Below are 16,044 nucleotides of genomic sequence, written 5' to 3' on the forward strand. Positions count from 1 at the left end.
ATTCTGGAATCGGATGTGGGGGATTGTCCGGTAGACATCGAGAGAGGTGGAACAGAGAAAGCGAGAGCGAGAGAGAGGGAGAAGGGCGAGAGGGAGACGCAGAGGCGAAACTCACCCAGTGGAGAGGGCGAGAGAGGGTCCGGTGGAGGGACCGTTCGTTCCTGAGCCTTGCTCGATAAAGACCGGGCATAATCTCCGTTCCGCTTTGGTTACCTCAGTTCTCTCTTTCCCTTTGCCCCATTTTCCACCTTCAACCACTTCATGTTGCTTTCCTCCTCACCTAAGACTTATCTACTGCCCGCTCTGCTTTTATTCTTAGATTATTCTTATCCTGTTTTTGGGTATTGCTTGTTCCCGTATCCTTACTTCGCCTTTTGTTCATTGGCAGTTCTTCCGAATCTCCTCCGTCTGTGTCGCCCTCTCTCGGCTTTCCTGCCGGGCTTTATCATGGCTACTACGACCGCCGATAGCAACTCGCGGCCCTCCTTCAACACCGCGGATGTGTCGGATCAGCTCTTACAGCACGATGCGACCCTCGCAGTAGGCGACTCGATCACCCTAACACTGGGAAGCGATTCTCTGCTCGTTGTCGGTAGGTCTAGATGCTCAATTGCTGGTTTGAATATTTTGATTCCATCGTTCTCGTGGCTAACCACAACCTCGGGTGCGCGCAGACGAACGCTCCGGCCGCAAATCCGAGCGCGGATGCTGTACAGTGCGGATTCGGAAGGATGCAGGTAACTCCAACTCACGATTCCACGACGGTAGTAAAAGCCTAGCAGCCCTGGCCTGACAATTTTCCACGGCTCTAGCTACCAGAATTTCCCACACTATTTCTTTGTACAATGTACTGGACGCCGATCTTTCGCCGGCTGGTTTGACAATCACCTATGCGGAGCCGAAGCACAAAGACGAAGTCTCCGTGGCCGCCCTCCAATACTCGATCCGCGAGGAGGAGAAGAGCGCTGCCGAAACCTGGATGAAAAAGTTACTCGACGCCGCCTACGGCTCCGCCCAGCGTACCAAGAGACTCAAGGTTTTGATCAATCCTTTCGGTGGTCAGGGTCACGCTGCCAAGCTGTATTCGACATATGCAGCGCCCATCCTTGCTTCGGCACGCTGTCAGATTGACGTGCAGGAAACCACGCACCGCGGTCACGCGACGGAGATTGTGCAACAACTCGACATCAACGCATACGATGCGATTGTATGCTGCTCCGGCGATGGGCTGCCGTATGAGGTCTTCAACGGATTGGCGCAGAAGCCCAATGCACGTGAAGCGCTCGCCAAGGTGGCCGTGGCCCTGCTCCCGGGTGGATCGGGCAACGCCATGACGTGGAATCTGTGCGGAACCGGCAGTATCTCGGTGGCAGCTTTGGCCATCGTGAAGGGCTTGCGGACACCGCTGGATCTGGTGTCGATCACCCAGGGGAACACCCGCACTCTGTCGTTTCTGTCTCAGTCCTTTGGAATCATCGCTGAATCTGATCTGGGGACCGACGATATTCGCTGGATGGGGGCTCATCGTTTCACATATGGGTTCCTCAAGCGGCTCATGCACATGACAGTCTATCCCTGCGACCTCGCGATCAAGGTGGTCATGGATGATAAGCAGGCGATCAAGAACCATTACAACACCTATGCGCAAAGCCAGCCCACTGGACGCCCTGCTGAGCCTACTGCAGACCAGTCTGGTGGCTTGCCTGAGCTCGTCTACGGAACTGTACAGGACGAGTTGCCCAAGGATTGGGAGGTGATCCCGGCCGAGACGCTGGGCAACTTTTATGCGGGCAAAATGGCCATTATGTCGAAAGATACCAACTTCTTCCCTGCATCGGTGCCTAATGACGGACTTATGGACATTGTCACCATCGATGGAACTGTTAGTCGACTGAGATCTCTCAAAATGATGACCGAGATCCCCGAGGGAGGTTTCTTTGATATGCCCGAAGTCAATATCCGCAAGGCGTTAGCATACCGGCTTGTCCCTCGGGAGAAGGAGGGATACATCAGCGTGGATGGGGAGAGCATTCCTTTTGAGGCCTTCCAGGGGGAGATCCACAAAGGTCTCGGCACTGTGCTGTCGAAGTCCGGACACTTGTACGAGGCAGAGGGACCCAGGCCTTAGGGGCCGAACCGGTCGATGGAACTGGGTATTCCCACCTTTTTGCTTCAGTTTATTTTTCCAGTTTTTGCACTCCGATGATACCCTGAGTTTTGAGGAAAGCACTGGCTTGCTTTCTGTTTTGGGTTGGATCAACCTTTCCTGACAAGATACATACATAGTGTAGACTACCTAGAGAAAAGAGAAGAATGGGTAGCTGATAGAGTTTGTATAGATATTGTTATAAATTATTCAATGTTCAATCTCCGCATCTGCAGGACCGGAGCATCAAACAAGGATTACCAAAGAAAATAAAAACATAGCATATGCAAGTACGGTACATGAACCTAACTCCGAGTCAGCCCTTTCGCGAAGTAAGAAACTTTTGTTTATGTTGTTCGTTCTCATCTATTCATCGCCGAACCCACCCCATTCCTCATCCTCATCCTCTTCGTCTTCGTCTTCGTCTTCGTCCTCATCCTCGCTATCACTCTCGACCTTCCGCTCCTTCCACCCCCACTCGACCAACCGCTCATCGTCCAACGCCTCGGCCGCGCGCACCCGCACCGGCTTGTACGGACTCTCCTTCCTCAACCTCTCGAGCGGCCGCAACAGCAACTCCGCCGGCACCGGGCCCTTGGGTTTCTTGGCCGTCGTCCCCTCCGCCGTCGTGACCTCCTCGAACTCCAGCACCTTCTCCAACTCATCCACCCAGATATCCATCACATGGTACCGCAACCCATCCGGGCCGTGCGGCATGGGGACGAAATCCTCCGCCTCGTTGGCCGGGGGCTGATCCGGGTCGAAATTGAGGGGACAGAGCGGTCCCTCCTCCAGGATGGCGAGGTAGGACTCCAGCGCTTGCAAATCCACCTCCTCGGTCTTTGTGTCCTGTTGCTGCTCCTCTTCTTGTTGTTGCTGCTGCTGCTGCTGCTGCTGCTGCTGCTGCTGCCCCTTACCCTTCCGCTTCTTGCCCCCCTTCTTGGTGTTGGAATTCTCCTCCTCCCGCTTGCGCTTCTTGCCGTCCGCAGCATCACCGGCCCCAGCACCATTCACGATGCCCGTGTTCCCCTTGAGGAACACCTCAAAGCCCACCCCAACGTAACACCGGATCAGGAACAGGTACTTGTCCAGCCGCAGGCGGTCGATCGAGTGGAAGTCCCGGCCGATCGTCAGCCAGAAGGCGCGCAGGAACTTGTGGACCGTCGTGCGCGGCAGCGTCGGCACGAGGTTGTAGGAGAGCGTGCGCGCGAGCGCTTGTTGGGTCAGCGGGCGGTCCGAGTGGTAGAAGCCTGTTTTAATCGTCTGTTAGACTTTTCATTCTCGTCCTGTCCGGTCCTGGTCTGGTTTTCACATGGGGGGTTTGGGGGGATGTGTAGGTTTGTTGGGGCATTGGGGGGTGGGGGCAAAGGCGGGGGCCGCACAGAAGAAAAGTCCCTTCCAGAGTTTGAGGAGGTCGAGGTTCGAGAGGTCGGTTTTGGCGCGCAGGAAGAGCGTGAGGGAGGCGGTGGCTTTGTCGCGGAGTTTTTTGTCTGGTCGCCTGTTAGTTTGCGTTTGAGGGGGAGGTTGGCTTGTGGGGATGAAAGGCATACCGCTGGAGGCGAGCTCCTTGATGAAAGGAGTTTTGCCGACGTCGGTCATCGTGACTCGGTTTGCGGTGCGAGACCTGCGCGATTGAGGGGTCGTGTGTGCTGGTGTTTCTGGACCGGAGAGGGAGAGATTCCGAGGGTACTAGGGTCACTGGCGACAGGACTTATCGCCGGATCGTCGGATGGGAGAGTTGGGTGGGCGGCGTGGACAAGGAGGGGAAGTTGGTCGCAATACGGCGCGGACTTTTGAAGCCATCCCATCCATCACTACACTTTTTTTTCTTGGGAGATTGTGTCGGTGTTTGCAGTGTTTGCTTCTGAGGGGCTGTTGATTGGTGGGCGGGAAGGTGCTGGGGCTGTGGGGCGCGTGTGGGGCTTTCTAGTTTGAGGAATGGACTGGACTGCAGGCAGGCCAGTGGTGTAGCCCACCGAGGAAGTATTATAGCTCATTACTTTTAAATGTCTAGTATATACTCGATCATTACAGGTATATGTGCTTCAAGCCAGGTTGGATCCAGACAGTCCGAACAGTCAGACCTCTTCAGAAGGTGTACTTTGCCCTGACTCGGGCTTGATCTGACGGATCTCGAATCCGCCTTCATCCTTATCCTCGCCCTTCTGCGGCCAGAGGATCTGGCGCGTCACGATCGCCCGGACCATCATGTAGCACACAAACAGCCACATCAAGATCAGAGGCGGAACCATCACGCATCCGATGATATTGATCGCCTTGCAGGAGAAAGCCTTCCCAATCGCAAAGGTCGCCGTGATCAATGCTGTGTTCGGGAATACGAACGAGAACCACGCCATGGAGAAGACCATCTTTCCCGGCCCGATCGCCGACCAGTGCGCGAAGCTCGCGATAAAGAAGAAGAAAAGCGCTAGTCTAGAGAAAGGAAACGTTGGCTTGGCTGGCGCAAAAGACCAAGGATCAGGGATGGTATGCACTTACCCCCAGAGCCATAAACACGAGAAATCTGCGACGACCTTCACAATGTCTGCTGCGAGGGGTCCGTTGCCCATGAAATCGCTGGGGAAGCTTCGCTTCGCGTGAGACGCCATGTTGACGATGCCCGACACGGTGAAGCCACTGGGGCCCACGGATACGAACATTCCGGGGCGGACGTTCTCCCGAGGGAGCTTTTGGGACATCAGCCGGTAGATGAAGGCGGAGTAGACCATCAACGAGACGAGGAAGCCCACGCCTTGAATGGTCGTACCTCCGATGATGATGCGCAGAGCGCGAGAGGGTTCGAGGGTCGAGCTTAGGACGCCCGCATGAGGGCCGATGATCAGCATAGGATATGCGGGGAAGATCCAGATGGGTGTCATCTGAGCGATGGTGAACGTTTGCGTTGACCACCTGCGCGGAAGAACATTAGCTTTGCAGCCAATGGAAAGGATATCTGGGGTTCATCTACAGGATTAAATATATGGCCGCAGAAGAGATGACGGCTAGGGCGGCGTCAATCCAGAACAGGATCCCCACCGCATATGTGAGCCACGGTCCGGTATGGTCGGGTCCATATTGCGAGATGTTGATCAGGATCGTGCCAAAGGAAACCAACGATGCAGGGACAAACAGAGACTCCGTCGGATGCAAGAACGATGCTTTAAACGTGTAGGGGTATAAGTAAAAGCGCGTAAGCAGCAGACACCATATGATAACGTAGAGAACCAAGTTGAGCAGGAAGAATATGATGCCGATCGTCTCCAAGCCGCGGAATCTGTATGGAACTATGACGGGATTAATTTACAAGGGTCTCCAGCGTGAGAGAGTGCATCGACTTACTAAAGTACAGAACGTTCGCAATCCCACCCGTGGCCATGGTTAATGTGAAGTAGGCCCATGTGAAGTGACGAAGCCTGCCTTTCCATCCAATCTTCGCCGTAGCCCAGTCCACTTCCCGTCGCCGGCGTTTTTCTTTGTTGCCGTGCGCTTCAGTCCGTTGATACGAAGGTTGGTTCAGCGCCTCAAGAGCCGAAGTATGCGCCTCGCGCACTTGGCTCCCTCGAGACGGGAATGGAAACGCCCCGAGATCATTCTGTGTATCTTCGATCGTCGGTGTGCGATATCCTTCGTCCCCACGATTGCGCGTGTGTCGGGGAGACAAAAGTTCGCTTGCCATTGCCGAGATCCCAAACTTTGCATTAGTTGTCTAGAGACAATTGACATTCCACAGAATCAATCAAAAGACAAAGGGATGTCTTTCCTGGAGGCAAAGTTCGGGGCTTCAGGGAGCGATGAAGTCAGAATAGCCAGAGTGGAGACTCGTCCTGCCTTGGCCATAGGCTATACCTACTAATCGAGTCAAGAGCGAAGTCTACCGAGCACAAGTTATCGATAAAGAAGTTGGGAAGCCAAATCATGCCCCCGAACAGCAGCAGAAAATGATAGCCGGTCGCCTATTATACCCGATCTGATGGCTGGTGCTTGCAAGCGTGCTGTTCAGGTGTTGGCACCAATCGTTAGCAATGACGATCTAGGCCGGTCGATAAGTGGAGGAGCGAGCGTGCGGTAAGACACGCGACTCGAGCTTCTGCAGGGGAAGAAGTAGCGACAGTCAAGAGTGAAAACCACTCTTGTTGAGCCAGATTGTTGCTACGTAGGAATAGTTCAGGTTGGAGATTTTGCCTCCGTCTCGGTTACCGGCACCCGCAGCCTCATGGCGGGGAAGCGGGAAAAAGGGCAAGGCACCAAAGCTCGCGGATCAATTGAGGGCGCTGCGTCATTGCCAAGAGGCGGATTCTGCTGCACGCCCGTCTTTGACATGCGTAGATGTGTATGTTGCTCTGGCACATCCTAAGTACAGTATCAATGAATTGCTGTCAGTATTCCTCTCCCAAGATCATCGTGAGATGAGGATTGGTGCGGCTTTTCCAGTTTACTTTTCCCAAGGGTCAAGTTCTTTGTTGGTCCCATGGATTGTGCTGCCAGGCTCTTGATGGCGCACTGAGTCTTGCTGGAGGGATTGCATTATAGAGAAAGTGGCATGAGAACCTTTTGGCCGTAGAATTTATGATATCCCCTGATACTTCAGTGGCAGCAAGCAGGAAGTGGCTAGACCGATCAAAAGATGAAAATACGTGCATGGTTGCAGTTGCTGCGTGGGGTGCATGCATCATCGCTATGAAGCTTTATGTGCTTTGTTACATAATCGGATACTTTTTTAGAACATCCGCTTACTGGACACTCCACTCCGTTCCGAGGCCGGGGGATCTACACTGCGGCACCTTCATACTTCAAGATATCGTATTGAGTCCATGATGGCCTTTCGTCAAGCTGCTATGGCCCCATAGTGCTCTCCAAATGTGTATCGTACAAGGTTTTTGTTCTTCGATTACAGCAGGTTGTATCATTCTGGTGCCAGCTTCCTATACACAACGTCTGAACTTGCCAAGCATACACAACACGGCTAATGCGAGCTTTAGAATGAGGAGTATTATACTTGTGTCCCCTGTAAATCACAATAGGTACAATGACTTTAAGCTCCACTCAAAGCCGTCGGGGGAGCAGGGCGAGCGATATGGTTGGGTAGCAACGACAGGGACCATGAATAGCAATTATCTGCAAGCTTAGACGGATCTTCCGCATCCGGATCTTTCTGACGCAGTTTCCCTTCAGACTCAGAACACAGAGCGGCTCGGCTCAAAGCTGATTTCCCATGCTTGCCTTGGAAGAGAGGTTCCAAGCTCGAGGTTCCTTGTGGATGCTACCTAACTAATTCGCTCCTCGTTACCACAATTGGCCCCGTTGTTACACATGGTTTATCATGACATCACCACTAATAGCACTCAAAGTGAAGAAGTTTAATCAGTTTACTGGCAGGGGATGAAAGGAGATTTTACCCTGCCATGTACTGTGCAAAATAAGTACCCCTGCTGTTCATGGGCAATCCCTGTTGCCTTGGTGGGGCACTTCATTTCGGCGAGCGAAGCAGTTCATATACCGTCTCACCCTCTGATTTCTTCCTAACTGACATTATTTCCTAATACGCGCGCTTTCATCGTTCTACTTCCTCTGTCTCATCATTAGCGTCGATTTACCGGCCCCTGATTGAACGCTAAGCACCTCAGACCATGGCCAGCAACAAAGAGACCAGTGACATCTCGCCCACCTCCTCGGCGGGAAACGGTCAGGATGACGAGATCACTCCCCTCAGATCGCCCAAGCTGGAGCGCGAAAATAGCACATTCTTCGAGCAAATGGACCCCGAGCGCAAAGCCGAGTTGACTCGCATAGCCTCCAACTATCAGTCCACCTTCACCCGGCGTCAAACTACCGACTCAGGCGTTGGCGGGGCGAGCATTGAACGCAAAGATACTGTTGAGAACTTGGAAATGGGCGACCCTGTTTTAGATCCAACAAGTGGTCAGTTCGATCATAACAAATGGGTTCGGAAGGTGCTCAGGCTGTTGGACAAAGAGGGCATTCCCCGACCTCCCTCCACTGGTATAGTCTTCCAGAATCTGAATGTCTCTGGCTCCGGCTCAGCCCTGCAATATCAGAGCAGCGTGCCCTCGTTGCTGCTGGCCCCGTTCAGGCCGCAGGAATACCTGGGCTTTCTAAAGCACTCACCAGAGAAGCACATATTACGTGACTTCGACGGGCTGCTGAAAAGTGGTGAGCTGCTGATAGTCTTGGGCCGTCCTGGGAGCGGATGTTCGACATTTCTGAAGTCTTTGTGTGGAGAGCTACACGGATTGAAGCTTCGTAAAAGCTCTGAGATCCAATATAACGGCATTTCCATGGAGAAAATGCACAAGGAGTTCAAGGGCGAGGTACTTTACAATCAAGAAGTGGACAAGCACTTTCCTCACCTCACAGTCGGACAAACACTGGAATTTGCCGCTGCTGCAAGAGCTCCTGAGGTACGGTTGCGCGATATCACTCGTCAGCGATACGCCAAGTACGTTACTCAAGTTGCGATGACTATATTTGGCTTAACGCATACGTACAACACGAAGGGTATGCATTCTCACCAAAGGCCCCCAAGCCTCGGAAATTGCTAACAAAAAGCTTAGTCGGCGATGACTACATTAGAGGAGTTTCAGGTGGAGAAAGAAAGCGTGTCAGGTTGGCTCCCCTCTACCGACAATTCTTTTCCGTGTGTCGTACTGACATGCTCTTAGCATTGCTGAAATGGCACGTAAGTGAACGATGCTTACCCAGTGTATCTTCAGGTATTGACTTCTAATAGTCTCGGGAGCCCCTGTCGGCGCCTGGGATAACAGCACTCGAGGATTGGACTCGGCGAGTGCGCTTGAGTTTGTGAAGGCGCTGCGAGTCAGTTCTGACCTGGTTGGTACCTGTCATGCAGTTGCAATCTACCAGGCATCTCAGGCGATCTACGATGTCTTTGACAAAGCCATTGTTCTGTATGAAGGCCGGGAAATTTACTTCGGGCCTTGCAGCGAAGCCAGAGATTACTTTATTAACATGGGCTGGGACTGTCCTCCGCGCCAGACGACCGGTGATTTCTTAACATCTGTGACCAACCCTCAGGAGCGCAAAGCACGAGAGGGGATGGAAAGCAAGGTTCCTCGGACTCCCGATGAGTTTGAAGCCTGTTGGAAGAAAAGTCCTCAGTGTGCTAGGCTGCAGGAGGAAATCGCACAGCATATGAAGGAGTTCCCGTTGGGGGGACAGTCAGAACAGATGTTCCATGAGATGAAGCATGTCAGACAGGCAAAACATGTGCGGCCGAAGAGCCCTTATGTTATTTCGATCCCAATGCAGGTCAAGCTCTGCACAATCAGAGCCTACCAGAGGTGTGTTCTAGTTTCCCCTAGCACTGTTTGTCTACTCACTGTTATAGAATCTGGAATGATAAGCCCTCAACCTTGACAAATGTCATTGGTCGAATCGCAATGTCCTTGATCATCGGCTCGATGTATTTTGGGTAAGTGCATCAGTCCTTCTAGCTTCCGCATCCTCTGACGCGTCTAGGACACCAAATGCTACTCAAGGCTTCCAGAGCAAGGGAGCTGCTCTTTTCTTTGCAGTTCTGTAAGTTGGCATGGCGGAATCCTTCATTCGTCATCGACCACTTCACTAATTCTGCGTAGTATGAATGCCCTAATCAGTATTACGGAAATCAACTCACTTTACGATCAACGTCCTATCATTGAGAAGCAAGCCTCTTACGCCTTTGTTCACCCATTCGCCGAAGCATTTGGTGGTATTGTGTCCGACATACCCGTCAAATTTGTCTGCGCTGTCGTTTTCAATATCATTTTCTATTTCCTGGCTGGCCTCGTAAGTGAACCGCCTTGCTAAGATTGCCAGGGGTGACATGCAACTAACGAGTCAAAGCGATATGCGGCATCACAATTCTTCATTTTCTTCCTCTTCACGTTCCTGAGCACACTCGCAATGTCCGGCATCTTCCGCACCCTTGCCGCATCAACTAAAACTCTGGCCCAAGCCATGGCTATGGCCGGTGTCATGGTATTGGCCATTGTTATCTACACTGGCTTCGTGATCCCTACTCCGCAGATGTCAAGTATTCCGTGGTTTAGCTGGATTCGATGGATAAACCCGGTCTACTACACATTTGAGGCTCTGGTAGCCAACGAGTTTCACGGTAGACGCTTCACATGCTCGGGCTTTGTGCCCGCTTACCCTAACTTAAGTGGGGACTCGTTCATTTGCCCTGTGCGGGGCGCTGTCGCAGGAGAGCGGACTGTGTCTGGAGATGCTTATATCGAGTCCCAGTACAGTTATACCTACGCACATGAATGGAGAAATCTGGGAATTCTGATTGGCTTCTGGATTTTCTTTACCGCACTGTACCTGGTGGCAACCGAGCTCAACTCTGCTACTTCGTCAAAGGCCGAATTTCTCGTATTCCGACGAGGCCATGTGCCCCCGCATGTGCGCAACCTGGACAAGAAGTCACAAGCTGAAGAAGGCACCACAGATACTGCCTTAGCTCAGAGGTCTGCTGAGAACGAGAAAGATGCGTCTGCCATTCCCGAGCAGCATAGCATATTCACATGGCGGAATGTCTGCTATGACATACCCGTTAAGGGAGGGGAGCGGCGCCTTCTCGACCATGTTTCGGGTTGGGTCAAGCCAGGAACTCTCACAGCCTTGATGGGAGTCTCAGGCGCTGGCAAAACTACTCTACTTGATGTGCTAGCAAAACGTGTCTCAATAGGAGTTGTCACCGGCGAGACATTGGTAGACGGTAAAGCTCTTGACAACAGCTTTCCTAGAAAGACCGGCTATGTGCAACAGCAGGATCTTCACCTGTCTACAACAACTGTGCGAGAGGCGTTGCGATTCAGTGCCCTCTTGCGCCAGCCCAAATCAGTGTCAAAGAAAGAGAAGTACAAGTATGTTGAGGAAGTTATTGAAATGCTTAATATGCAAGACTTTGCCAGTGCAATCGTGGGCACGCCAGGCGAAGGACTGAATGTGGAGCAGAGGAAGTTATTGACTATCGGCGTTGAACTTGCTGCAAAGCCTGCTCTACTCATCTTCCTTGACGAGCCGACAAGTGGCTTGGACTCCCAAAGCTCATGGGCTATCTGTTCTTTTCTGAGGAAGCTCGCAGATCACGGTCAAGCAGTGCTCTCGACTATCCATCAGCCAAGCGCGCTACTATTCCAGGAATTTGACCGTCTTTTGTTCCTGGCTAAAGGGGGGCGAACGGTATACTTCGGGGACATCGGAGACCAATCCCGGACCCTGTTGGACTACTTCGAAGTCAACGGTGCTAGACCGTGCGGCTCATCTGAGAATGTGAGTAGCATGTCCGCCAGTCATACAGTGTACTAACATGTGATAGCCCGCTGAGTACATGCTTGAGATTATTGGAGCCGGAGCATCGGGAAAGGCCACCCAAGATTGGGCGGCGGTCTGGAACGATAGCCAGGAGGCCAAGAACATCCAGAAAGAGATTGACAGAATCTGTCAGGAGAGATCATCAGCTCCTGAGTCTCAAGACAATACGTCCCAGAAGAGCGAATTCGCTATGCCCTTTACTAACCAGGTTTGGCATGTAACGCACAGAGTGTTCCAGCAATACTGGCGTGAGCCTGCTTACGTCTGGGCCAAGCTTGCTTTAGCTACAGCTGCATCTCTTTTCATTGGCTTTACATTCTTCAAACCGGACAGCACTCAGCAAGGGTTCCAGGATGTCTTGTTTAGCGCCTTCATGATGACCTCGATATTCTCCACCCTGGTGCAACAGTAAGTTTCATGTCGAATTGCCTGGACACCGCCACTAACGAGAATAGAATCATGCCCAAATTTGTAGTCCAGCGGTCTTTGTATGAGGTTCGAGAACGACCGTCGAAGGCCTATTCATGGGCGGCCTTTTTGATTGCCAACGTTCTTGTCGAGATACCTTACCAGGTAATTGCGGGTATAATCGCATGGGCATCTTACTATTACCCAGTCTACGGAGCGAACCAGGCATCCGCCCGCCAGGGACTTATGCTGCTTCTTATCACCCAGTTCTACGTGTTTACTTCGACTTTCGCATCCCTAATCATCTGTGCCCTACCCGACGCCGAGACAGGAGGTTCGATCGCAACCCTACTGTTCATCATGGCGCTCACCTTCAACGGTGTCATGCAGGCTCCCTCCGCTCTCCCGGGATTCTGGATCTTCATGTACCGGGTCTCTCCCCTGACGTACCTGATTGCGGGAATCACGGCGACGGGGTTACACGGGAGAGCCATTCGTTGCTCCAGCGAGGAGATGAGCGTGTTCAACCCTCCATCTGGCCAGACCTGCGGAGACTACATGGCTCAGTACCTGCAGGTTGCCCCGGGGCAATTGTACAACCCCACAGCGACACAGGGATGCCAGTACTGCCAGTTGAGAAATGCCGATCAATACCTCGCGTCGAGTAACATCTGTACGTACTATCCATCTCCTCTTGTCTATGAAGTTGTCGGCTAACCAGTGGAATAGACTACAGCGAGCGCTGGCGGAACTACGGTATCGGCTGGGCTTACATCGGTTTCAACATTCTCGGTACCGTGGCTTTATACTACATGTTCCGGGTCAAACACTACAATCCCACCAGCCTGGTGCGGGGGGTCGTGGATGGCGCAAGGGTGGTCTGCCGGGTGTTCAAGCGCCGGTCTGGACGCACGCCCAAGGGCAGAGAGGCCGAGAACGGAAGATTGTTGTAGATTGCTTGTTTCTGTGCCCTGAATTATGTGTTGATGGGATTTATGGTTAAGCTTTGCTGTATTCATGGGTCACTTAAGATGGCATGGATCCAATTTCTTCCACAGGCAGTCCGCATGGTCAATTGGTTCCAGAGTAGCCCTAGAACTATCTCAGCCCTGTCTCTGCGAGAGTGGTCAAGGGATCATGTCAAGCACTTCTCTGAATCTCTACATCCCCATCTATAAGCTCCATGAAACTTTCAACATCATTACGCAACCCACACGATACAGTACAGTACGTGACGATCAACTGTATGCTATTCCATCAACCAAGTGCCATCCATCCACTCAAGACGGCAAAAGCTGGAAAGTGTTCCGATCTCCTCCCCCCTCCGGAACTTCACTCCGACACTCCTAAGAGCCAGGCAATCATCACGCACACCAGAGCATCATTAGGTAGTTCCTTCCGGAAAACTTAACCCTGGACTCCTCGAGTCTCAATCAAAGGTCTTCTGCTATAGCTTAGCTTGGTAGACTCAACCACGTCCAACATCATGTTTTTGTTATTCTGTGTATACTATAGAAAGATCATTGTTGTGTTCTACCTTCGCGCGAATACCGGGGACATTACCTCTCTCAACCTTATTCTCCCAGCCGCCTACTAGGTACCCCGTATCTACCTAGTGTCAGAGATGAGCCTGTCACGGGTGGCTATCTAGATAGGTACCGTATAATGCCAAAGACAAGAACAATTTCCAACAGCGAATCAGATGGCGTACCGGTCATCCGCTTCAGCATCATTGGTCTAGTGGTAGAATTCATCGTTGCCATCGATGAGGCCCGTGTTCGATTCACGGATGATGCATTCATTCTTCTTTTGGTTTTCTTTTTGCTACTGCAAAAACGCACTTGTTATCGAGAGTAGGAAGATACAATTCGTTTCTATACATTTTTTGGGGGGTTGATGTTATGCGGTTCTGGAAGGGTACCGTGGTTACGAAGGATGTTGTGCCTGGGTGGGTCGTCCGCTGTGTCGTCGCCATGATATATACTTTGCAAAGCAGGCTCGACCCCATTGAGGTATGTGGAAGGACTTCTCTGCGAGCGGACTACGGCGGGGAATATACTAATTTGCTCATAGCTGGCTGGCTAAATAGTTACCAACAGAATGAATGCATGTTCATATGATGGAGAGAAAAAAAAAAGAAAAAAACCAGAAGCTTGACAGACGAAGGCAATATAGTCGTTGAATCGTACGTAGCGGGAAAAATCTCGTGACCCATAATTCATCACGCATGATACATGATCGTAACAAGCTCGAAAGTGTCGACATACATTACCCGTAGAAGGCAGGTATACTATCAAATAGCAACTTTGACCAGACTGGGGCTCGTTCCAAACATATAAGTCAACAAGTCATATGCATACCACGCAAAATCCAGTAGAAAAGCGCGCAAGGACATAACAGATCAGGCAATGAGTAAGAGTAGGTATGCGACATGGGGTAAGCCATGCACCAAGAACTGGAAATGATGAATTCATTGACATCGAAAGGGGGAATCAAAACAGCGGAGAGGCAGGAAAGATCAGCCAAACGTAGGCGGGGGTATTATGCGAACAGCAGGAAAGATTAAAATAAAGCACCAGAACAAATGTGAGAGGAGATGAGCGTAATATGCAAGACTGTCATTAGTTGCAATGTAAAATCGTTGTGTCAAGTAGGGTGACGGATGAAGCTGGCACCCTGAGAAAATGCGGTAAGACGCGGTAAGGGTTGAAGTCAAAGGGCCTGAAGGTAGGGTCTGACCCACGGAGTCATCTCGAATCAGCCATCGATGTGGCATGCTGATCTGTTGAAAGAGAGCTGCAGAAGCCGGGTAGGTTGTGCATAAGCATTATTGATGTCAAATAGATCAGGCACGTTCTCAACCGTTCGTGAACTGTCATGAAAGGACATGTCGCGGGACCACTAATGCGTTGACGACATGGCCTGGGTTCCAACCCTGGTCGACCAGGGGCTGGTGCTCCTTCAGAATCTTGCCCAGGTAGGCAATTCTTACGCGGTAACTGCGAGGGATCTTCATGTAAGGTTAGCGATATGGTTCGATGCAGTTGCATACGATTGAAGTATAATGCGTGATGACGTACCACTGCTTCCTGCTGCACTTTACGTGCAATAAAGCCAACATTCTCGGTCTTGCCCACCGACAAGTCAATGTCCGGACCTCCACGGTCACTCAGCCGTGCTCGCACGCGAATCAAATCCCGCTCGCTGGTCTTCCCCTTCTCATCACGCCGGCGTTCCAGGTCGACGTCGGTTGCGATCAGATCATCCCCTGAAGCTTCGTCCGAGGACAACCTGCCATCGTCGGTGTCGAATTCGTCCTCCTGATCATGCACCGATCGAACCATGTTCTCAGGGTCGCTCACAATGCATTGTGGTAACCGATAAAGTGCGCCTTGTTCGTCGTAGCAACCCTGGCAGAGATCGCCGGTTGGGACTGTGATGCCAGCTGCATCAATAATGGTCTGTGCTGTTGACAAATCGCCAGCCCGCATTAGAGACACTGCTGCAGACAGAGCAGCCCAGATTTCCGGGCGACCCGTGACTCTGGTCTCGAAGAATGCCGTGCGCTCCTGATCAAGCTGCGCCCGACTCCACAACCGTCGTTTGCTATACCAGACATGACGACGAATAGGGGCGTTGTAGTGCTGGCTGAGAGTAAAGTGATCATTCCGGATAGTCCGGGCGCCGCGTGTGCTAGTAGAAGCGTTGGTGCCAGAGAGCGCATTGCTGGTTGTAATCGCTCGATGAGGAGACGATTCGCGACGCCGCTCTTCCGTGGCTACCTGCGCTGCATAGGCCGAATTATCGCTGTCGCGAGATGAGGAAAAGCAGCAACCCTAGTCGGCGATGAAAATACTAAAAGTTAGACCCGCCAAGACCGTTGTAGAAGCGAGGGAGGGGGGTGTGTGGTATGGTGAGTATGCGAAGCTCCTGGCAGAAGCATGTACAACTCAGGCATGACACACGAGTGAACCTTCGAGAAGGAGAAAAAAGACATACCATCTTGGAAGAACAAGCTCCATCAGCCGGAAGGAAGCACTAAAAAATTGATTAGGGCCAGCGACGTCCAGACTGGTTGCAGGACAGCAAAGAGGTATTGATCCGACGAAGATAAGCGGCGGAGAAGAAAGAGGAGAAGGGGAGGTTGCGCG

The 16,044-nt window shown here is 51.9% G+C and overlaps 5 protein-coding genes and 1 non-coding gene across 6 annotated transcripts; 3 read left to right on the forward strand and 3 right to left on the reverse strand.

The window, feature by feature from the left end:
- The first annotated feature begins 237 nt into the window (after positions 1 to 237).
- BO86DRAFT_384622 (putative sphingosine kinase (SphK)) lies at positions 238 to 2,307 on the forward strand. The gene is made up of 3 exons (XM_025670926.1): positions 238 to 592; positions 675 to 737; positions 813 to 2,307. Exons 1-3 carry the CDS (start codon positions 448 to 450, stop codon positions 2,126 to 2,128), a joined length of 1,524 nt encoding a protein of 507 aa, XP_025533426.1. The 5' UTR covers positions 238 to 447; the 3' UTR covers positions 2,129 to 2,307.
- A 26-nt stretch (positions 2,308 to 2,333) lies between these two features.
- On the reverse strand, positions 2,334 to 3,926 carry BO86DRAFT_351396 (ribosomal RNA processing 1 family protein). Its single transcript, XM_025669430.1, has 3 exons — positions 3,697 to 3,926; positions 3,529 to 3,636; positions 2,334 to 3,396 (listed from the first exon to the last, which is right to left on the reverse strand). The coding sequence occupies exons 1-3, from the start codon at positions 3,743 to 3,745 to the stop codon at positions 2,513 to 2,515; spliced, it is 1,041 nt and encodes a 346-aa protein (XP_025533427.1). The 5' UTR covers positions 3,746 to 3,926; the 3' UTR covers positions 2,334 to 2,512.
- A 208-nt stretch (positions 3,927 to 4,134) lies between these two features.
- Positions 4,135 to 6,321, reverse strand: BO86DRAFT_444476 (putative C4-dicarboxylate transporter/malic acid transport protein). Its single transcript, XM_025676381.1, has 4 exons — positions 5,486 to 6,321; positions 5,115 to 5,430; positions 4,646 to 5,056; positions 4,135 to 4,579 (listed from the first exon to the last, which is right to left on the reverse strand). The coding sequence occupies exons 1-4, from the start codon at positions 5,820 to 5,822 to the stop codon at positions 4,225 to 4,227; spliced, it is 1,419 nt and encodes a 472-aa protein (XP_025533428.1). The 5' UTR covers positions 5,823 to 6,321; the 3' UTR covers positions 4,135 to 4,224.
- A 1,578-nt stretch (positions 6,322 to 7,899) lies between these two features.
- Positions 7,900 to 12,846, forward strand: BO86DRAFT_300766 (uncharacterized protein; the record flags this gene model as incomplete). Its single annotated transcript, XM_025667465.1, has 11 exons — positions 7,900 to 8,662; positions 8,719 to 8,770; positions 8,827 to 8,843; positions 8,895 to 9,465; positions 9,513 to 9,596; positions 9,644 to 9,703; positions 9,763 to 9,952; positions 10,010 to 11,443; positions 11,490 to 11,893; positions 11,941 to 12,566; positions 12,623 to 12,846. 11 exons carry the CDS (start codon positions 7,900 to 7,902, stop codon positions 12,844 to 12,846), a joined length of 4,425 nt encoding a protein of 1,474 aa, XP_025533429.1.
- A 773-nt stretch (positions 12,847 to 13,619) lies between these two features.
- On the forward strand, positions 13,620 to 13,690 carry BO86DRAFT_t4. Its single transcript has one exon. It is a non-coding gene; the product is annotated as a tRNA-Gly (tRNA).
- Positions 13,691 to 14,390: 700 nt separating this feature from the next.
- BO86DRAFT_5324 (ubiquitin domain-containing protein) lies at positions 14,391 to 16,038 on the reverse strand. The gene is made up of 3 exons (XM_025677447.1): positions 15,893 to 16,038; positions 14,974 to 15,729; positions 14,391 to 14,903 (listed from the first exon to the last, which is right to left on the reverse strand). Exons 1-3 carry the CDS (start codon positions 15,893 to 15,895, stop codon positions 14,769 to 14,771), a joined length of 894 nt encoding a protein of 297 aa, XP_025533430.1. The 5' UTR covers positions 15,896 to 16,038; the 3' UTR covers positions 14,391 to 14,768.
- Between the last annotated feature and the right edge of the window lie 6 nt (positions 16,039 to 16,044).

Source organism: Aspergillus japonicus, assembly GCF_003184785.1.
Source record: "Aspergillus japonicus CBS 114.51 unplaced genomic scaffold BO86scaffold_1, whole genome shotgun sequence".
Classification (NCBI taxonomy): domain Eukaryota; kingdom Fungi; phylum Ascomycota; class Eurotiomycetes; order Eurotiales; family Aspergillaceae; genus Aspergillus; species Aspergillus japonicus.

What these genes read in the sequence shown, in the direction of transcription:
- BO86DRAFT_351396 (XM_025669430.1), bottom strand. Translation starts at nt 3,745, where the DNA reads ATGACCGACGTCGGCAAAACTCCTTTCATCAAGGAGCTCGCCTCCAGC. An exon ending in CAAGGAGCTCGCCTCCAGCG is followed by an intron (nt 3,637 to 3,696) that starts GTATGCCTTTCA and finishes ACAGGCGACCAG; the next exon opens with ACAAAAAACTCCGCGACAAA. An exon ending in CTGGAAGGGACTTTTCTTCT is followed by an intron (nt 3,397 to 3,528) that starts GTGCGGCCCCCG and finishes CGATTAAAACAG; the next exon opens with GCTTCTACCACTCGGACCGC.
- BO86DRAFT_384622 (XM_025670926.1), top strand. Translation starts at nt 448, where the DNA reads ATGGCTACTACGACCGCCGATAGCAACTCGCGGCCCTCCTTCAACACC. An exon ending in CGATTCTCTGCTCGTTGTCG is followed by an intron (nt 593 to 674) that starts GTAGGTCTAGAT and finishes GGGTGCGCGCAG; the next exon opens with ACGAACGCTCCGGCCGCAAA. An exon ending in GCGGATTCGGAAGGATGCAG is followed by an intron (nt 738 to 812) that starts GTAACTCCAACT and finishes CCACGGCTCTAG; the next exon opens with CTACCAGAATTTCCCACACT.
- BO86DRAFT_5324 (XM_025677447.1), bottom strand. An exon ending in AAGTGCAGCAGGAAGCAGTG is followed by an intron (nt 14,904 to 14,973) that starts GTACGTCATCAC and finishes CCTTACATGAAG; the next exon opens with ATCCCTCGCAGTTACCGCGT.
- BO86DRAFT_444476 (XM_025676381.1), bottom strand. Translation starts at nt 5,822, where the DNA reads ATGGCAAGCGAACTTTTGTCTCCCCGACACACGCGCAATCGTGGGGAC. An exon ending in TGCGAACGTTCTGTACTTTA is followed by an intron (nt 5,431 to 5,485) that starts GTAAGTCGATGC and finishes ATCCCGTCATAG; the next exon opens with TTCCATACAGATTCCGCGGC. An exon ending in TCGTGTTTATGGCTCTGGGG is followed by an intron (nt 4,580 to 4,645) that starts GTAAGTGCATAC and finishes TCCTTTCTCTAG; the next exon opens with ACTAGCGCTTTTCTTCTTCT.